The sequence below is a fragment of the Mixophyes fleayi genome, chromosome 8, assembly GCF_038048845.1.
Source record: "Mixophyes fleayi isolate aMixFle1 chromosome 8, aMixFle1.hap1, whole genome shotgun sequence".
NCBI lineage: Eukaryota > Metazoa > Chordata > Amphibia > Anura > Limnodynastidae > Mixophyes > Mixophyes fleayi.
In genome coordinates, this window is record NC_134409.1 from 76,851,852 (window position 1) to 76,870,894 (window position 19,043).

At 44.6% G+C, this 19,043-nt stretch overlaps 1 protein-coding gene across 1 annotated transcript in view; it reads right to left on the reverse strand.

Annotated features, from left to right (window-relative positions):
- The window catches only part of OLFML2B (olfactomedin like 2B), a 216,320-nt gene extending 201,543 nt beyond the window's left edge, over window positions 1-14,777 (reverse strand). The window contains exon 1 of the mRNA XM_075182763.1: window positions 14,674-14,777. Coding sequence (XP_075038864.1) covers window positions 14,674-14,763 — 90 coding nt within the window. The 5' untranslated portion in view covers window positions 14,764-14,777. The remainder of the gene's footprint in view (window positions 1-14,673) is intronic.
- Window positions 14,778-19,043: the final 4,266 nt, after the last annotated feature.

A 19,043-nucleotide genomic window follows, 5' to 3' on the forward strand; every position in this document is an offset into this window, starting at 1 on the left:
TAATTTCCACGTCCATGATTCCTCCGGTTCCTCTCCATTCTTTACAGTTTTCGGAACTCATCCTATGGTTCCTGACTTCAATTCCTCTCCTACATCTTGTGTTCCTGCCGCTAATTCCCTGGTCAGTAATCTATCTTGCATCTGGGCTACTATGAAAGAGAGACTGTTAAGAGCTAGTCAACAATTCAAACGGGCCGCTGATCGTCATCGCAGACTGGTCCCTATGCTGCAACCCCGTGATAAGGTTTGGCTGTCTACCAAGAACCTCAGACTCCAAGTTCCTTCGTTGAAGCTTGCTCCAAGATTTATCAGTCCTTTTCCGGTTCTCCAAGCCATCAACCCGGTGACTTACAGATTACTGCTTCCACCTTCACTGAAGATTCATAATACCTTTCACATTTCTCTTCTAAAACCCCTGGTACTCAACAAATTCTCCAGGATTTGTCCACCTCCGGCTGCCATTTCCGCTTCTGATAATGAATTTGAGATTAGCCATAGTCTGGATTCTCGTCTTTTCCATGGTGGTCTGCAATATCTAGTTCATTGGAAAGGATATGGTCCTGAGGAAAAATTGTGGGTTTACAGAGAACATATCCAGGCTCCTCGGCTGTTGGCTCGGTTTCTCAAAGATCAAGCCTTAAGAAAAGAAGGGGGGTACTAGGCAACGGGACTAATGACCTGTTTCCGCCCGGTGGCCGGGCGCATGCGCAGGGGTCCGCATCTCGTTGCCTAGCAATGGGACGCTATTCTGCTCACCTGACCCCAGCTCTCCAATAGGGGTTTTCCGCCTCCTATATCAGGAAGTCTCTGGCACCATTAGGTGGAATGGTTCCCTTGCTCCAGCGTCTCCCAGAGTGTTACTCTTCTCATATTGATCTTCTGGTTCCTGACCCGGCTTGTTTGACTCTCCCTTTGGATCTCCCTTGGGCTTTATCCTCCTTGTTGGCTTTGACCCCGGACCGTTTGACCTCGCTATTGTGTGCCTCCTCTGTACTACGCAGCCAGCCCGGTTTGACCTCGGATCGCCTCACCACGTTTCAGCCTGATTCCTATTTCTTCCTACCTTCGGTCAGTACAGCACCGTTACCAGCTTCACTTCACCGCGACCTGCGTACTCCTGCAGCTAAATCCAAACTTCCTTGCTAGGGTCCCTGGTGAAGACCAGGAGTGCGTTTAGACTCTGCGCCTCTGGGTTAGCTGTGCCAATACCAGTAAGTGGCCTCCACATTGAACCGTGACAGTTGTGTATATACCAGTAAGTGGCCTCCACGTTGAACCTTGACAGAATGGCATGTTGGCAAATTTTTTTTTATCGGCACTTAACTTTTCCTCAGTTACACTTCTTTTTTTCAACACGGTAAATTTTTTTGGGGTGTGTGTTTTTTTGACTGATTTCAAAAGACTGTGTAGTTTGACATCGCCTTTCCCAGATGACGTACTGGGAACACTACCATCAGGACTGGTGATAGAACCTGGTTGCTCATTATGCTCATATGTGGACTGCTTTGAATCCATTCTGAGCCCAAAGCACTTGTAGTGCTACAAATTGTTTTAGATACTGCTGACAAATATGACTTTTGACAGCCAGAAATATTAATGCAAAAGAATGGGGGACACCCCAAAAGCACTTGGGAGTGCTAAATATTATTTTTTTAGACTGCTGACAAATAGGACTTTTGACAGCCAGAAATATTAATGCAAAAGAATGGGGGACACCCCAAAGTACTTGTAGTGCCAAATATTGAAAAAAAAAGACTCCTCTATCCTCCTCTCTATCAATTGTTATCAGAATTGTAATCACAATTGTTATCAGAATTGTTATCAGAATTGGATGAAGAATAAGGTATATTCTCTGTCACTGCTCTCATCAGCCTGTGACTACACCCTGCTCTGTCCCTCTGTCAAATGGCGATGGATTGCTGTGGAGGCGGGTATTTATGGATTTCAATTATTGCGAGAACAGAGCCCCGAGAACCGACGACTTCACAATGACGTTCGGCCTCGATTTGGAATCCGAGCGGGTGGGAGAGTATCGAGCCTGCTCGGCTCGGTACTCGGATAGGCAAAGTTCGGGTGGGTTCGGTTCTCGGGGAACCGAGCCCGCCCATCTCTAATACACACACACACATAGAACATGCTGATGCACATACAATATGGTGCCACACACACATAGAATATGCTGATACACACACACACATAGAATATGCTGATACACACACACATACAATATGCTGACACACACACATGCAATATGCTGATAGACATACAATATGCTGACACACATACAATATGCTGACACACACAGTACACACATACCACCCCTGTACTTACCTTGTTCTATATGCACCGCGCACTCTGCAGTTTTCTGACATGTGACAGCACCTATCACATGATGCGCATCCCATGTCACAACAGAAGCCGGCCTCACCTTTAGTGCGAGGGAGGATGGGCTTTCGGCCAGATCAGCAGGCCAACGAGAAGGTGGCTTGTCCCGGAGAAGGGGTCGGCCCAAAATAGTGTTTTTGGGTCTGGCCCAGGGGCATCTGCGCCCCTGCCCCCTGGCCCAGCCCGCCCCTGCACTGCACAATGAATACACAATTCATTGGAGTAATATCTACAACCACACCACCCAGGTTTAAGATTTTTGTATTTTACAAATTGTGTTTTTTTTTTTTATTATTGTTTTTTTTAAATTTTTTATTGTTTTTATTTGCCTATATGTACAAGCTGTAGAATTATACTATGATACACATAGGAATGTGACTCTGTGATCTGAATGAGTATTTTATAAGAGCCACAAATAATAATGCCCGGTATAAGTTAAATGACAGCATGTATTTTAACATGAATTTGACATATATTCTACCAACTAAGACACGTAGCATCAAGGGGTAAATAGACCTTATTGTGGTATTACTAAGAAGGCTGTGTTTGCCGTATTCTGTATATGGCCGAAGAGTCCTAGCAGATTTGGTATAGGTTTTAATTAGATCTGTATGTACTTTACAAAGGGTTGTACATTGTACATGGCCCCATAGTTACATTACCCTCTTAAGAGCAGCGTGAACAGCTTTGGCGAGGTCAGTGACATCATCCAGAGCAGCCGGCGTCTTCTGTCTACGGGACTGATTGAAGTCGCTTCAGTGAAAAGTCGTGATGGATCCTCGTTGTGGAAGCAGCCAGCCGGACTCCAGATGTCGTGGTAAGTGTTGTCAGTGTAGTCAGCACCGATCTTCTGTACCCCACCCTCTTTCCCAAGGCACCAAATTGCTCTCTTGGCAATGTCTGTAATGGCGAAAATGTCAACGTATACACCCTTACGGATCTTGTCCCTTGCGCTGGCCCTAATGCTTAGTAGCACCGTATTCAGACACCAAATCACATCCCCCTGGGTTCCTGATGCCACACAGCTGCCGCGGTAGAACCCTCCTAAGTTATACTACCCCAAACTGCACGTGTAGCAACTTAAAAATTTTGCGCAGCCTACTATCCTGGTCCAATGCATCTGCACTTGTGCTTTATAGCGCTGGGCTATGTGTATTTTCTGCAGGTGCAATGTTATGTTCGTACTCACTGGCAGAGAATGACTGTTCTGCTTCCTCAAATAGAGCACCGTGGGCCACTGATTCCCATTTGGTGCTGGTGAGTTACTTCCGGCCCTCTTCTCCTGACCGAACTGTGGCCACGCAACTGGCATCCTCCTGATGCTGTGATACCTGTGGTGCTACAAAAAAAAATCATGTTACTCCTGGGAGCCACATGGAGAGCCTCCACCAAACCTGGAGAACTCTGAGATGGCTCGGAACGCGACCAGGCAGGAGACCAAGGTCCCAGGTTGAAACCCGCAGCGGGAGCTCCTGGTGGTGCTTGTGGATGCATAGGGGCGCTATGTGGGAAATTCGGGAAGGGCCATGGGCTAGAGGAAACTATGACGGGGTTGTGGAATCCGTGGGGACAATCGGGGAAAGGGGACGCCTGGTGGGTGGTAAGCAGCCAACCATGTAGACTGGATGGAAGGGACAGGAGACAGGTGGAGCGGTCTGAGCGGGTCGCGCACTTAAAAACTGCGGTATATTGGGGTGGGAGACATATCGGTGAGGGGCTGGGGGTTGGAGGGGACAACCTATTGGTGCTTATGAGTGGTGGGATGGCTAAGGATCTGGGAGGCTGGACCAGAATGTCCTGGGAAAACAGGGGGGAAGGGCTATATGGGAGGTATATTGGGTCCACAGATTGCTGGGGACAGGGGCCATCGGCTTTCATACTTATGTGCCCCAGTAGGGAGGGGTTCAACCACCGGTCCTGTTGTGGTGGTGTAATGTTCCCCGGCCAAACCCCTTATACCTGGGGGGTCTGGGGGTGCTTCTGCAGATAGCTCCTTATATAGCGCTGGACAGGAGCAGGGGTCGACGCTCCGGGGGTTATGCCGCAATGCCGTCCGCTTCTGAGTGCGCATGGACTGCAGGTGCCAGAAGAGCATGATGCGCATGAGAGAACAAATTGTGATTGGCAGTATTCTATTGCACCTCTGACATTGATTGGTGCTTTATCTGCCTGTCACGCCTCAGGATCTGGCTGTACCCAGACTGGGTTGTTTCTTTGGACCTGGACTGGTGACTACTTGGACAAAGCTGGGTGGCCTGATAATGTTCCTCTGCATGTAGTGAATGGACTGGTAATTACACTAGCAGAGGAGAGCAAACAGGAACTGGATTGCTGGACTGTAACCGGAATGCTGTAACTGGAATGCTGGAAGAAGATTGCTGTAACCAGAATGGAACCGGAATGTTGTAACCGAAATGAAACTGGAATGCTGGAAGAGGATTGCTAGGGCCACTAATGGCCTGAGTCACTGCTGCCTTCTGGCACTCGACCACACCGCAAAACAAGGGGAGGGGGTATCAGAAGAGGCATCCGATAGGGAGCAATCACAGCGGTAATAGTGAAGTAGCAGGCAGGCTTTCTAACGTTTTGGCAGCGACATAAAATTGGGCAGGGGTGGACTCTGTGGTAATGGAATGAAATTAGAAATGCGACACGTAGGGAGGGAGAGGGCATGAAACGTACATAAGGGGGTTGTTTGGCAATGGGATAAATGCAACAGGGGGGGCTAGGGGGAGGAGATGGAAAGTGGGGTGGATGGAGGGGAAACAGGGGGAACAACAAGGGGAATGAGCTTTAGGAAAAAGACAGTTGGAGGACAGACAGTAAAGAAAGAACAAAAACAGAAAACAAGCAGTACAAAAAAGGATATAAGCAGAGAAGCAAAGGAACTCAAGAACAGCAATAAGATACTGAGCCTCTTGACCTTGTCTGACCCTGCTCCACTCAATTTGTGCAGCTAAAGAGGCCCAGTAGCCACTGGAGGAAAAATATATAGGGCAGTCACAGGCCCTCTTCCATTGGATGGAGTATGCAGTGAAATTTAGCCCCTAATAGGTAAGTGAATGACTCAAAACAAATGAGTTTAAGTGTGTTCAGCGTATGGCCTCACTTTTCATTAAAATAGTCCTAAAGTTCCCTCAGTTTCAGGATTAATTGAAGTTACAACTAAGGGTACAATAATAGTATTTTAGGAGAAAAGTTGAAACATTTAATTCAATGAAAGGGGTGGTTCTAAATTGGTAAGAACTTGGACTTTGATGTGACATGCACACAATTGCACATTGCACTCCAATTTTTCTACATCTCTGTAGAACTAGTTGCATTTTTAGTGCATGATGAAGAGCCAGTATTGCGCCAGTTTATATAGTGTGAAATTGCTGTGCACATACTCAGAAAGTGGGCACCACTCATATGTGCCCATGCAGGTTTTCATGGGTCCGCCATTTACATCAGCCTGCAGCTGGAGAGGCGGAACGTGGGCATTCTTATGTAGGCTGAGTACAGCAAAGGGATGTTCACGCTATTGTGAACAGTCTCAGACTATGAAAAAGGTATCCTTGAGAAAGCCATATGATTTGCAGATGGTCAGGAGCAGGTGCCAAAAGAGCATGAGAGAACAACTTGGCTGTATTCAATTGCACCTCTGAAATTCATTGGTGCTTTATCTAACTGTCACGCCTGAGGATCTGTCTGTACCCAGACTGGGTTGTGTCTCTGGACCTGGACTGGTGACTACGTGAACAAAGCTGGATGGCCTGATAATGTTCCTCTGCATGTAGTGAATGGACTTGTGCAGATGGTAATTACACTAGCAGAGGATAGCAAATAGGAACTGGATTGCTGGAATGGAACCGGAATACTGTAACCTGAATGAAACCGGAATACTGTAACTGAAATGGAACCGGAATGCTGGAAGAGGATTGCTGTAACCGGAGTGGAACCGGAATGCTGGAACGCAACCAGAGTGTTGGAATCAGACTGGAGCCAGAATGCAGACTGCACTGTCAGAGCTGGATTAATAGCAAGGCTGAAGCAAGATAGATCAACAAAACTGCAAACTGCTGGGAACCAGGTAGGCGTCTGAAATACAACGTTGCACTGACAACAGGTAAGGGCTCCAGGAAGTCCTTTTATAGTTGTTGGTGATTCCTGATTGGAGACTGCAATCAGCTGGGCAGAAGCAGCACTATGAGTTGCTGAGATTGGGCAGGTGACTATATCCAAGATGGCAGATCCCATGGACTGGTTTTGTAGGGGATCTGAAATGGAGGTTGCTATCACCTGATTAGCTGAGAGGAATCATGTGATCGAATCCAAGATGGCCGCAACCATACTCTGATTCTGGAGGGATCTCTGGAGTGGAGGCAGACTGTGTATCGTCTTACAGAGAGGTCTGAAACCAACAGAGTGTGAGGACCGCAGGGACAATTTGGAAAGGCAGTGAAGAGGTAAGTGACAGAACCTGAGAGCCTGGTGTGTCACTCAGGCATATTTTTAGTGTACGTGTTTAAGCAAAACATTTTATTTCGTACACAAGATTGGAAGTTGCTTCTGCTGAATTAGAGAGGTTCTTTAAGTTTTATTGATGCCTAATAGTGAATGTACTTGTTGCACTTAAAACAAATGGATAAAACACACACAGCCCACCCAATACTTTTACCTTTGAATTCTAGCTGGTCCATTGTGCAATATGATGTAGTACATGCCCTTGTGTTTCAAACTCCCATTGTCCTATAGATTGTAAGCTTGCGAGCAGGGTTCTCTTACCTCTCTGTCTGTATGTATTACCCAGTATTGTCTTATTAATGTTTGTTCAAAATTGTAAAGCGCTACGGAATTTGCTGGCGCTATATAAATAAATGTTGATGGTGATGATACAACATGTGTGCAAGTGGGATATAAGCATCTGTGATATGTGCCTGGTGTAAAACAAGCGCATATGCTACTGGTGCAGACTCATGGATCTTAAGCCATGGTTATCTGGGCGTAAATATGCAATTTTTACATGAAGTGTTTGAGTGCAAATTAGGCCCACTTTGTGACCAACTCTGCATCAGGCCCTTAGTATGCACATGCTTCTCCTGGGAGCAGACAGTAGGTATGAACTATGAAGTGTGCTGTGTACACAATTTAGGTGCAGCGCTGCTAAACCTGGGGGTACTTTGAGGAGTAATTTTCTATATTAAGAATTTTCTCACAGCAGTGCAGTCTAGTGGGGATGATGGAGACATTTTCTCCTCAGACAAAGATGTACCACCATGTTCTTGTAGCTCCCAGTACAAAAAAATGTGATTTTAAACTTTATAAGCTCACAGGTCCATATTCTTAAAAATATTAGCACAAAATAAATTCAAGAAGAAAATATTAATCACAGCAATAACACTTTAGCAAAATTATATCTTGCTGAATACATTTTCAGCTCCTGATTGTATGTTCCAACTGCCACTAGATTACTGACATTGCACAAAGCAACATGAACCACAGTCAGGCTGTCTGCAATCCTCTGGTAGATATGATTCATACAATGTGAAATGTCTTAATGTGGGTATTAGGCGAGATGGTTGCTTGGGGGTCTGACCTTAAAAGCTCTTATTAGGGGGGGGGGGCGTGGCCTGTGAGCTCATGATCGCGGACGTACTTTAGAGCTGCTCTGACTACCACTCGCTCAATCTACCTGAATCTGTGGGTATTTTATACTCAAAACACTCTGAGAATACCCATCAAGGTTTCTGAGACACTGGTGCCCCTCTTCTCGGAACTCGGAAGAAGCTTCCGCTTCCTGCGGCGCCACAATTGAGGTGAGGCCTACATCTCCTCCCTCAGCCCCGTGGCCTTAAATAAAACTTGGCTGGCTCCTCTAATCTAGCCGCCGTTCTAGGGTCCCACCTGATTTTTGATCCCTGCTTGCCCCGAGATACCGGCCCAACCAACAAAAGTATACGGGCGTCCTGTTACCCCGGCTGGCTCCCTTGGGAGGTCCCTGTATACTCTCCCTAATAACTGTGCTCCGGACCGAGAGACAAGTGAGAGCGCTTGCCTTGACCGCATAGTGTGCCCGCTCCATATCCCCTGGTTCGACAGGGCAACTGAGGCATCCCTGCCTGCACCCGGCGGACCCATCTACTACCTCCCCCACCGGCGCGTGGCGCGGTGCATCTGGCCGGGACTGTAGCTGTGAGTGCCCCAAGGAAGCCTCCCGGCTAGAAAATTCAAGGCGCGGAGCGCTAAACCAGAGCCCTGTCTAACGGCTGCCTCTCCACCCCTCTCTGGCACAAATCTCATCTCGAGCCTCAGACACGCTGCACGGCTCCTACCTGCACCCCCTCAGTGATCCTTCATCCAGCTGAGCGGCTAGCGGGCTTTCGGCCTGAGATCAGGGGGTCCTGTGTCCCAGGTGGCTGGCTGCGACTATCTATGAGCCTTCCGTAGTGAGTACTAAAATCTGGCTCCACGCCGACATACCCGGCCTGCACAACACAAGCATATCTGCACAATCTTATTGCACCAATCTATGTTGTGTTCTATGGTGTGGTCTCACTATATGCTGTTTGGCTGCCATCTAGTGGTCGTTTGATATTACTACAGGACACCAATATCTCAACTCTCTCAACTTGGCCCAACTACTCCCAAGAATCGAGTTAACCTCACACAAAAAATAGAAATAAAAGGTTTTTTGTTTTTTTGATAAAAAAATAAATGAAAAAAAAAACAACAAAAAAAAACAACCTAAAAAAACAACAAAAAAAAAAAAGGAGCTGGGACGCAACCAACCTTCATTGAACTGGGACTCCTTCCCATGCAGAAATTGACGCAGATATATCCCACCTGACCAGAGATACCCTGATCTCCTGCATCTGACAGCGAATAAGAGAATTCAGATGTAAACCCTCGATGGGTTTTGGAGCCAGAGGGGTCAAGATTATGCTTTAACCATTTCTTCATTTATGACCAGAGCCCCCTTTTTTTCTACCCCTCCAACCCCCTTTTTTCACCGCCCCGATAGGAGAGGTCTGGGAGGAACAAGACATATATAAGAGCTAAACAACAGACCCCGAAATATGGGAAAAGAACTTATACTCAAAATGACCTCTAAAAACAGGAAACATGCTGGAGGAAATACAGCTTCTATATTCACATGCGCCTCTAAGAAAGTTTCAGCATCTTCGCCGCCATCTGATCAATCGCGCTCCTATCTCTCAGCTGGATAAGGGCATGGACCCCACTGTCCAGGCAGCTATCACTAACCTAGCGCAAGACATTAAACTTACTTTCCAGCAAGAACTAAAGAAAGCGATTGTTGAGTTTAAATCAGAAATTGCAGCTCTCGGCACAAGAACTGATACTCTTGAATCAAAAACGGACGAAATATGCCGGGCTCAAACATCCTATGAATGAAAACTAGCATTGCTTCACTCTGATATGGACGCCGTGAAGGAGAAGCAAGAAGACCAAGAGCTGGACAGTCTCTAACGGCCCCTCGTACAGCCAACCTCACTAAATCCAACACCCCCCACAAGCACCCTTACTAGTTTTGCAATGTATTTTTTTTATTGTGTTATTTCTTTGATAGCCCTATTAGGGGCTCTCCTCTCTGAGGGTCACGGCCTATTTAGGCCTTCTGCTCACCTTTCCTCTATTCTCCCTCTTACCTGTGGCTTCCTTCCCTGCTCCCCCCCCCTCTCTTGAAATACCAAGTGGATGGATGCCTTTTTCTGCTCTCAAATTATTCATGTAAAATGTTTTTTCTTGCTGATATTATATAGGATTCAAACTATCTACAATACCCATGGCGCTCAAGGTGCTCTCGGTTAATGTCAATGGCCTGAATTCACCTACTAAGCGTGCGGTGGTCTTGGGAGCCTACAGGAGAGAGAGAGCTGATATAGTCTTCCTTCAGGAGACCCATCTTACGGGACAGCACACTCGTCTCCAAAGTAAGCTATATACTCAAACGTTTTTCGCCTCTGCGGATTGCAAAAAACGCGGGATAGCTATTATAATACACAACAGAGTTCCCTTCCTCCTAACCAAGTCACACTCTGACCCAGAGGGCCGCTACTTGATTCTGATAGGCACACTCCATTCTGAGCAAGTCACACTTATCTCTCTTTATGCACCGAATCAGGGTCAAAGCTCCTTTTTCTCAGATGTGTTTAATCGTATTGGGCGCCTTGCACAGGGTCATATAATTCTGGCTGGAGATTTTAATACTATTTTAAATCCAATATTAGATAGGTCCTCTGGAGCTTCTAGCCAAAAATTTCCCTCCTCTTCTTTGAAAGACTTTCAGTCCTTATCAGCTGGCATACGTAATTTAGAGCTACATGACACCTGGCGCTTGAAAAACGCTGATGCAAAAGACTTCACACATTATTCTGCCCCACACGGTAGTTACTCCCGTATAGACATGATCTTTGTCTCTCATTCCCTCACTCAAACAATATTAGATGCAGGAATCTCCCCGCTTACTTGGATAGACCATGCCGGAGTTTACATCACTCTTGATTTAATAAAGTTAGCCCCGCGTTCGCGGCGCTGGCGCCTTGACGACTCCCTTTTGTTAGTACAATCGGCCCAACAAGAAACTAAAGATGCAATCAAAGAATATTTTGACCTAAACACTTCAGAGGATATCACCCCGGGCATTTTATGGGAAGCCCATAAGGCTACCATTCGAGGTAGACTTATTAGCGAATCCTCCACAGCCAGAAAATTAGCATCCCAAGAAATTATTTCCCTGGAGACCAAGTTAACCTCCCTCCTTGCTCAGCACAAAGCTCATCCTTCCTCGATATTACACACACAAATTTCTGCAGTAAGAGGCCACTAAATGCAATTCTCTCTCGTAGAGCAGCTAACACTCTCAAAAAGCTAAATCAGCAATACTACGAAAAGGCTGACAAAGCTGACTCAATGCTCGCTAACAAACTCTGACAGAAAAAATCTCGAGGACAGATTACAAAAACTTAAAAAGTCTCCTAACTCGCAGCCTATGTAGACCCGGTGCAAATTGCTCAAGAATTTCATGATTATTACAAAGCTCTATACAATCTCCCCGAGACTTCATCCTCTGTTGAATCTCTTGACTCAGAAATTACATCTTTTCTATCATCACTCACTCTACCACATCTTTCGAACGCTGATGCCACTTTCTTGAATGCGGACATCACCCAAATAGAAACGATCTCAGCAATAAAAGCAATGAAATCGTCATCAGCTCCTGGCCCGGACGGATTCACAGCGCAATATTATAAAAAATTTGCTAGAGACCTTGCCCCACATATGACAATTTTTTTTAACAACATCTTAAAAGGTTCACCTTTTAACGAGGCGACAACCTTGGCCACTATCGTTGTTATACCAAAACCAGATAAAGATCCTACCTCCTGTTCCAGTTATAGACCTATCTCTTTATTAAAATATATGCCAAAATTTTATCTATCCGCTTGAACACCCTTCTTCCCTCCTTGATCCACCCAGATCAGGTTGGACTTATACCAGGCTGACAAGCTATAGATAACACCAGACGGGCTATTGACCTCATACATTCTATTCATTCTGGTAAATCACCATCACTAATAATGGCACTTGATGCAGAAAAAGCATTTGATCGCATCTCTTGGACCTTTATGTCTAGGGTTCTGAGGTTGATGGGTTTTTCTGGTCAGTTTTAAGACGGCCTATTAGCTTTGTATCAGTCCCCTAGAGCAACGGTAGTGGCCAACGGAGTCGCTTCCCCCCATTTTCAATTTCTAACGGGACGTGGCAGGGATGCCCACTCTCGCCTTTAATTTTTGCCCTGTTAATTGATCCATTAGCGGCAAAGATCCGATCTAACGTGGCGATACATGGAGTTAAAACAGGGAAATCCGAACATAAAATATCATTATACGCCGATGACGTGCTTTTGACTCTCTCGGATCCCGCTATTTCTCTCCCTCCCCTTCTCGCAGGTATCAAAACCTACAGGTACATTTCGGGATACAAAATCAATCCACAAAAAACAGAAACCCTTGATTTCTATCTCACAGATAGTATGAGATCTTCTCTTACTCAAAAATTCCCCTTTAATTGGCACCAAAAAAAGATAAAATACTTGGGTATTCATATAACTAAACAATATAATCAGCTTTTCCAAGCTAATTACCCAAAACTATTATCCCAAATCAAATCTGACTTAGAAACCTGGAGTAAGAATCTCATTTCCTGGATTGGACGTATCAATTCAGTCAAAATGAACATTTTACCCAGGTTACTATATCTTTTTCAAGCCCTTCCCATACGCCTCCCCCCATATGTATTCAAATTCTTACAACCCTACACTTCACAATTTATTTGAGGTAGGAAACGCCCAAGAGTCCGGCTTCTTGTTCTACAAAGATCGACACGGGATGGTGGCTTGGGGGTCCCCATCTTTAGAAACTATTTTCTGGCAGCGCAACTTGCCCAATGTATTTTGTGGAATTCCTCAGGCTCCTCCAGAGCCTGGGTCTCGATTGAAACTGAGAGCCTGGGTATTTCCTCTGGCTCCTCTCTCCTGTGGCTCCCTTGCACTAAACATCCTCGGTCCATTATTTATCACCAAATTGTATCGCATTCGCTTTCAATCTGGGACCGAGCAAACACAAAGTTTAATCTTGTCCCGGCTCCAAGTCCAATCATCCCTCCCTTTGACAACCCAGATTTTCCACCAGGTCGTATAGCTTCATCCTTTAAATTTTTGAAAAGGAATGATGTTTATTATCTTAATGATATCACTAAAGACGCTTCTTTTCCCTCATTCGCAGACATAAAAACCAAATTTAATATTCCCAACACCTTCTTTTTTCAATACCTACAACTAAGAAATTTTCACTCCACCACTAAATTAACTTTAAGAATGAGGTCAACGGCCTTTTTCTCCGGCGATCCTCTACAAATGGCCTTATATCTCGATTATACTGGGAACTGAAAGTCCCCAACTTAGACATCCAAGATTCCCATGAGCGAGCCTGGGAGGAGGATTTGGGAAGCCCCTTGGATAGAGAGGACTGGGATGAAATAAAGTCTAACATGGCCTCTAGCTCAATCTTTGTGAAGCTGAAAGAAAACGCCTTTAAGCTTCTTTATCGATGGTACCTGGTCCCAACCAAATTACAAAAAATCTTTCCCGACACATCCGGCTCATGTTGGAGAGGATGTTCGTCGGAAGGGTCCTTCCTTCATATCTGGTGGCAGTGCCCCAAGCTTGCCCCATTCTGGTTGGAGCTAAGGGACTTCGCATTTCAGATTCTGCAGATTGACATCCCATTCTCTCCCAGATTTTTCCTTCTCCCACTTGGAATTCCTTCCGCTACTACACATCAAACAAAAATGTTCCGCCATATAGTTTCTGCAGCACTGTGTCAAATTGCCACTAATTGGAAACAGTCCACCGTGCCTACTTTGCAGACAATTATCAATAGAGTCTGGCACTCATACAAAATGGAGTTTATGACATGCATACTGCGTAATACTTCTAAATCATTTAACAAAATTTGGGCACCGTTAATGTCATTTTTTCAAGTTCAAACTGCTTTTGCCACATGACTCCCCTACAACACTTCACTTGATATCCTTCCTCGACCTTTTACCGCCTTCCCTCTCTTGCATTCCCCTTCTTCCTTTTTTTTTTTTTTCCTTTCTCCTGCTTTGCCCCGCTTTTTCTTCTATTGGCGGTTTAGCCACAGCGTTTCCCTAGTCTATTTGGTTTTTCTCACTCTGACCAACTTCTCTTTTCTCTGTTTCCTCTCTCTTCTCTCCCTACAATTAAAATTTGGTCAATATCATGTTTTTGTTCTGTTTGACATACACTGAATGTATAGGTCCTTGAACTTGTTTGATTTGATTGTTACTATCTTGGACTGATGTTTATTATTGACCTCTCAAAAATAAAACTTTAAAAAAAAAACAAAGCTCTTATTAGATTGTCTAGTTTGCTGACCAAGTATATTTTTTACAACTTCATCTGGCACGCAATGTTTTAATTTCTGCAAACAAAAATATTGTTTTACAGATAACTTATAGGTTTTGGTAAAATAGTTTTAATTATGATAAGCAAAGTATGCAATATATAAAACAATATTTTCAAGTACAAAAAAATTAAATAAGTATTACCAAGTAAAGCACTTCTTGAATATCATGTGTTGAATATTTGGAATTAAACATGCCAACCTATAAACTTGCACTATTAATAACATTAATTTTTTTTATTTATTTTTTTTAGGAAAAAAAGAGGACCATGGAAAATATTTTAGCCTAAATTCTTACCTCTTCAAGCTTCTCAACCCGGCCAACAATTTTTGTAGTAACAGTGTGCAGTTTCAGAAGATCTAGCCCATAGAAGGCTCCTTCCAGCATTTCTATAATGGTTGATAGCTGAGGGACAAGAAAATACAGTAATATTACAGTCCTATTTCACATCACATATCTAGATATTTCACCAACATTCCATACCAGCATCTTAACACACAAACCAAAATATTAATTCATAGATTTCCAATAAAGCATCATATAATGCATGTTTATCTAAACCCAAGACAAAGTAATATATAAAATGAGATTCATTATATGAGGTTAGTCTATAAAATTAGAAATTAGACATATAATAAATCAATTAAAGGGAATCTGGCTCACATTTTTGCACTAATATCCCTCAAATGAAAGTAAGTTGATTTAAAAAAACAAAATTGTTATCAAATTTGCGTTGGTTTCCTATTTGGTCTGTTTAAAATAATGGCTTATCTGCAGCTCTAAAAGTGCCCATCAACAGGGAGATCCAGGCAGGGCCAACAAGATAAATTGTGGACCCCAGTACAGCAACTTCATGGGACCTATATCAACTACATATATACATATTTTAAGTAGGTAAGATGAATTGATTTTAATTATTTGTAAATTTGATTGATTATTAATTATTGAACTGTTTGACCTTTAATCATGTGACTATTTGGGTACTATGAATGGATGCCTATGGACTTAACTTGCACTCCCCTTGACAAAGACCTACATATTGGGCCAAAACGCATTCGGAAAGTGCAAGTTAAAGATTGCAGCTACACCTACCAAGAAGATTTATATCTAGGAGGATTATAACAAGATACCTGCATATAATGAGGTGCACTTGACACTTGGATGTATGCTTAAGTGTTTTGATCAAAATATGAACTAACACCTCATGTTTTCACTTTGCTAGACACACACAGATATGCAGTGTAAAGGATAAATACTCCCATTTCCAAGATATAGACATTCCCATAATCTATATAATAGAAGTACATATGAGAGTGGTGTGAGATGTGGGAATAAATAAAGCCAGCAGGAGGGCAACGTTTTTGTGAAAATAAGGCCCTAGAGAGCCATGAGGGCAAGAGGCCCTTTGAAGCAGAGCAGGGCACGAGGCCTTTTGAAGTGTAGCAGGGCATGAGGCCCTTTGGAGAGTAGCTAGGAGCTCGGCCCAGGTATAGCAGGATGCTAGGCTCCGTCGTAGTGTAGGGGACACTCGGTCTCCGGGTAGTTAAGAAGTAGAGTTCTTGAGCGGTATATAGAACCCCTCCATCCGTCCGGAAGGGCACCTAAGTCCTGAGCTCCAGGACAAGGCGGGCTTAACAGTCGGGGCGCAGGTCGCGGGTGAAGGCCTGTGGGGTATAGCGTCTCAGGACGTGGGAGTGGTCCGTGTGAGGAGAAGCATGGTACGGTGTGGTCCATAGTGGTCCCTCGGGATTGAGTAAGTATCTGGGGTGTTGGGAAGGGATTGTCTTTGTGCTGTCTCTCTTGTTTTACAGGTGCTGGTCGTAAGACAAGGTGCGCAGATGGGATAAAGGAAGTCACCATTGTAGACTCGCGTACGCGAGTATAGCCGCGGCGAGGGTGGCTCTCTTGGTGCACTCACCTTGTGGAGCAGTCCCTCCCTTTCTTCCCTCTGTTTCACTTACAGCAAAACGAGTTCCCTGCACACGAAGTCAGGGGCCTTCCTCCCCTGCAGCGTTTGGGTGCTCGGACATCCCCACCCCTCCCCCAATGGAGTGGATGAGGAAGTGCCTGAGCAAGCCTTTCCATCATCCCCTTCTCCTCCACAACCATCACCCTATCAAGACATAAGGGATGAATTACCTAAGATGGGTTGGGACACTAGACATGCACCTTCTACATTGACAACAACTTGGGAAGTCCCCAAGCCTCTCCAATGACGGGAAGGCGGGTATTTGGCACACCACCCACCGAGGGAGGTGATTAAATATGGTATTTGTGCACTGAAAACCAAAGATCGACTCCTTTATGTAAATTGTGCAATCATGTGAGGAGGGGGAGAGTCATTGATGTCACGTACAGCATTGCTTGACACAGGAGCTGAGGTTTCATTGTTTCATAGATCACACTTACCTAGCGACAACATTAGTTGGGTAGCAGTGGAAGGTTTAGGAGGTAAGCAGTCATAGGCGGCCAGGGTTCACTACCGAACGTGGATTGGACATTGTCCATGGTTCCATGCTAAAGTGCTGGTCTCAGAGTTACCAGACAATATAATTGGGATGGACATCCTAAGGGTGCAACCCATAGATACCCCCAGGGCACATTATATGTTTGGTTGGCCTATAAAAGCCCTCACAGTTTCTGCAGTGACTCCTGTAGTTAGAGGGAATGCTAAATGGGAACCAGTTTACATTCCACCGCCGGTTGCACCAGTGAACCTCAAGCAATATCGCATACATGGAGGTTATGAAGAAATTACACAGACTATTGACAACTTGTTGAAAGCCGGGGAGTTCAGAGATGCAAGTAGCCCCTATAACTCACCTGTCTATCTGATCCAGAAACCAGACGGAACATACCGCCTCACTATTGACTATAGGGGGTTAAACAAAGTCCTGACATAACTATTGTGTAGAAAATACAAGACACATCGGGAGAATGGCATGCAGTGATCGATTTAGCTAATGCATATTTCTGTTGTAGCTTAGAAGCAGACTCTGCAGAAATGGAAATGGTACCTACAAGAAAGAGGAGTAGTATCAATTCTAGAACCTTCACAGGTTTCCACACATATTGCTAATAGTGAACTTTAAGAGCACTGAGAAAGAGTTACCTCAACTCCAGTTAGGAGGAGAGCCAGTGCAAGTGGCCGAACCACATGCTATACTTAAAGAAGAGCAACTGAAATATGCTTGGTTCACAAATGGCTTGGCCATACTGACATCGAATGGCCACAGCTGGACAGCAGCAGCCTACCAGCCACAGACACAAGAAATCATCTATGAGTCAGGAGAAGGAGGTTCCAGTCATTATGTAGAATTTAAGACTGTATTGATGATATTAGGAGAAAGAGAAGGCCCAGTTATAATCTACACAGATAGCTGGGCAGTATTCCAAAGTCTCACAACCTGGATGCCAACGTGGCAACAATACAGCTGGAAAGTCCATGACAAGGTGATCTGAGGAGGAACAAAGATGTGGACTGAAACATGGAATCAGTGTAGTCAGAGACAGGTGTCAGTGGGCCATGTCAATGCTCACACTGGACTTGAAGGAAATGAAGTCGCTGATGCATTGGTACAAGTCAAGACAGTAGAACTGTCACCTCAAGAAAAGACAGAGCTGTACAACCTCGGAGCATGGGCTAATGTTCAATGTGACCATAGAGGAGCAGAAGGCACATATGCCTGGGCACAAAGTAAAGGCATTCCAATCACTCAGTTAATGGCAAGAGAGATTATAGAAATGTGTGAAACATGTGAACTCTTGAATTATAGAAAGAAACTGACTGGTGATCTCGGCTCCATATATAGAGGAAAAAGAGCTGGACAGGTGTGGAAAATCGACTTCATCGGACCACTACCAACAGGCAGAGGGGAAGTGAAATACTGTTGTACCGCAGTAGACACCTACTCAGGAGTCTTAGTTGTCAAGCCCTCTGCCAGTGCAGATCAAGGAGCTACAATCAAAAAGCTGGAAGATCTGACAGTTCATAATGGAGTGCCGAAAGAAATCCAGTCTGACAATGGAACTCATTGCACTGGTAGACAAGTCAAGCAATGGCCAGCTGATTGTCCTGGCTGTGCCACATTCCCTATTATCCTTAAGAAGCATGCTTAATTGAACGAAAGAATGGTCTCCTGAAGGACCGGATTAAGAAAAGAATGCCCATGCATACTTTAAAGGGGGGGGATAAGGTCCTTCACGCTGTAATCATACGTACAAAGAAACATTTAGACGTTAATTGTGAACATGCAATTTTACTGTATTCATCTTTTACACAAACATATGAGGAAGATATACCTCCAGGGGAATACAGGGATGAATGAGTAGTTGCTTTGGTTTTTGCTACAGGTATATGACAGGAAGAGTACAGTGAGGCTAGGTATTTCATCCCCATGCCAAAAATAAAGAAAACATGTGATAGAGGGAGAGCCCATAGTTTCTATACTGGTTATGCCCAAAACAGTGCATATCTCTCAAGAGATTGAATACTCAATACATGGTGGGAAGGTTTGGGTGCTCCCTGCAGGACAGCAGACAGAGAAGCTGAAGGGGGAAATTGGGGCTCAAGGTTTAGGACAGACATATTATGTGTTACTGGAAGGTGATACTAATCCTGTTTATATTCCTTCCCAAAGGTTGTACCCTCGAACCACATAATGGTA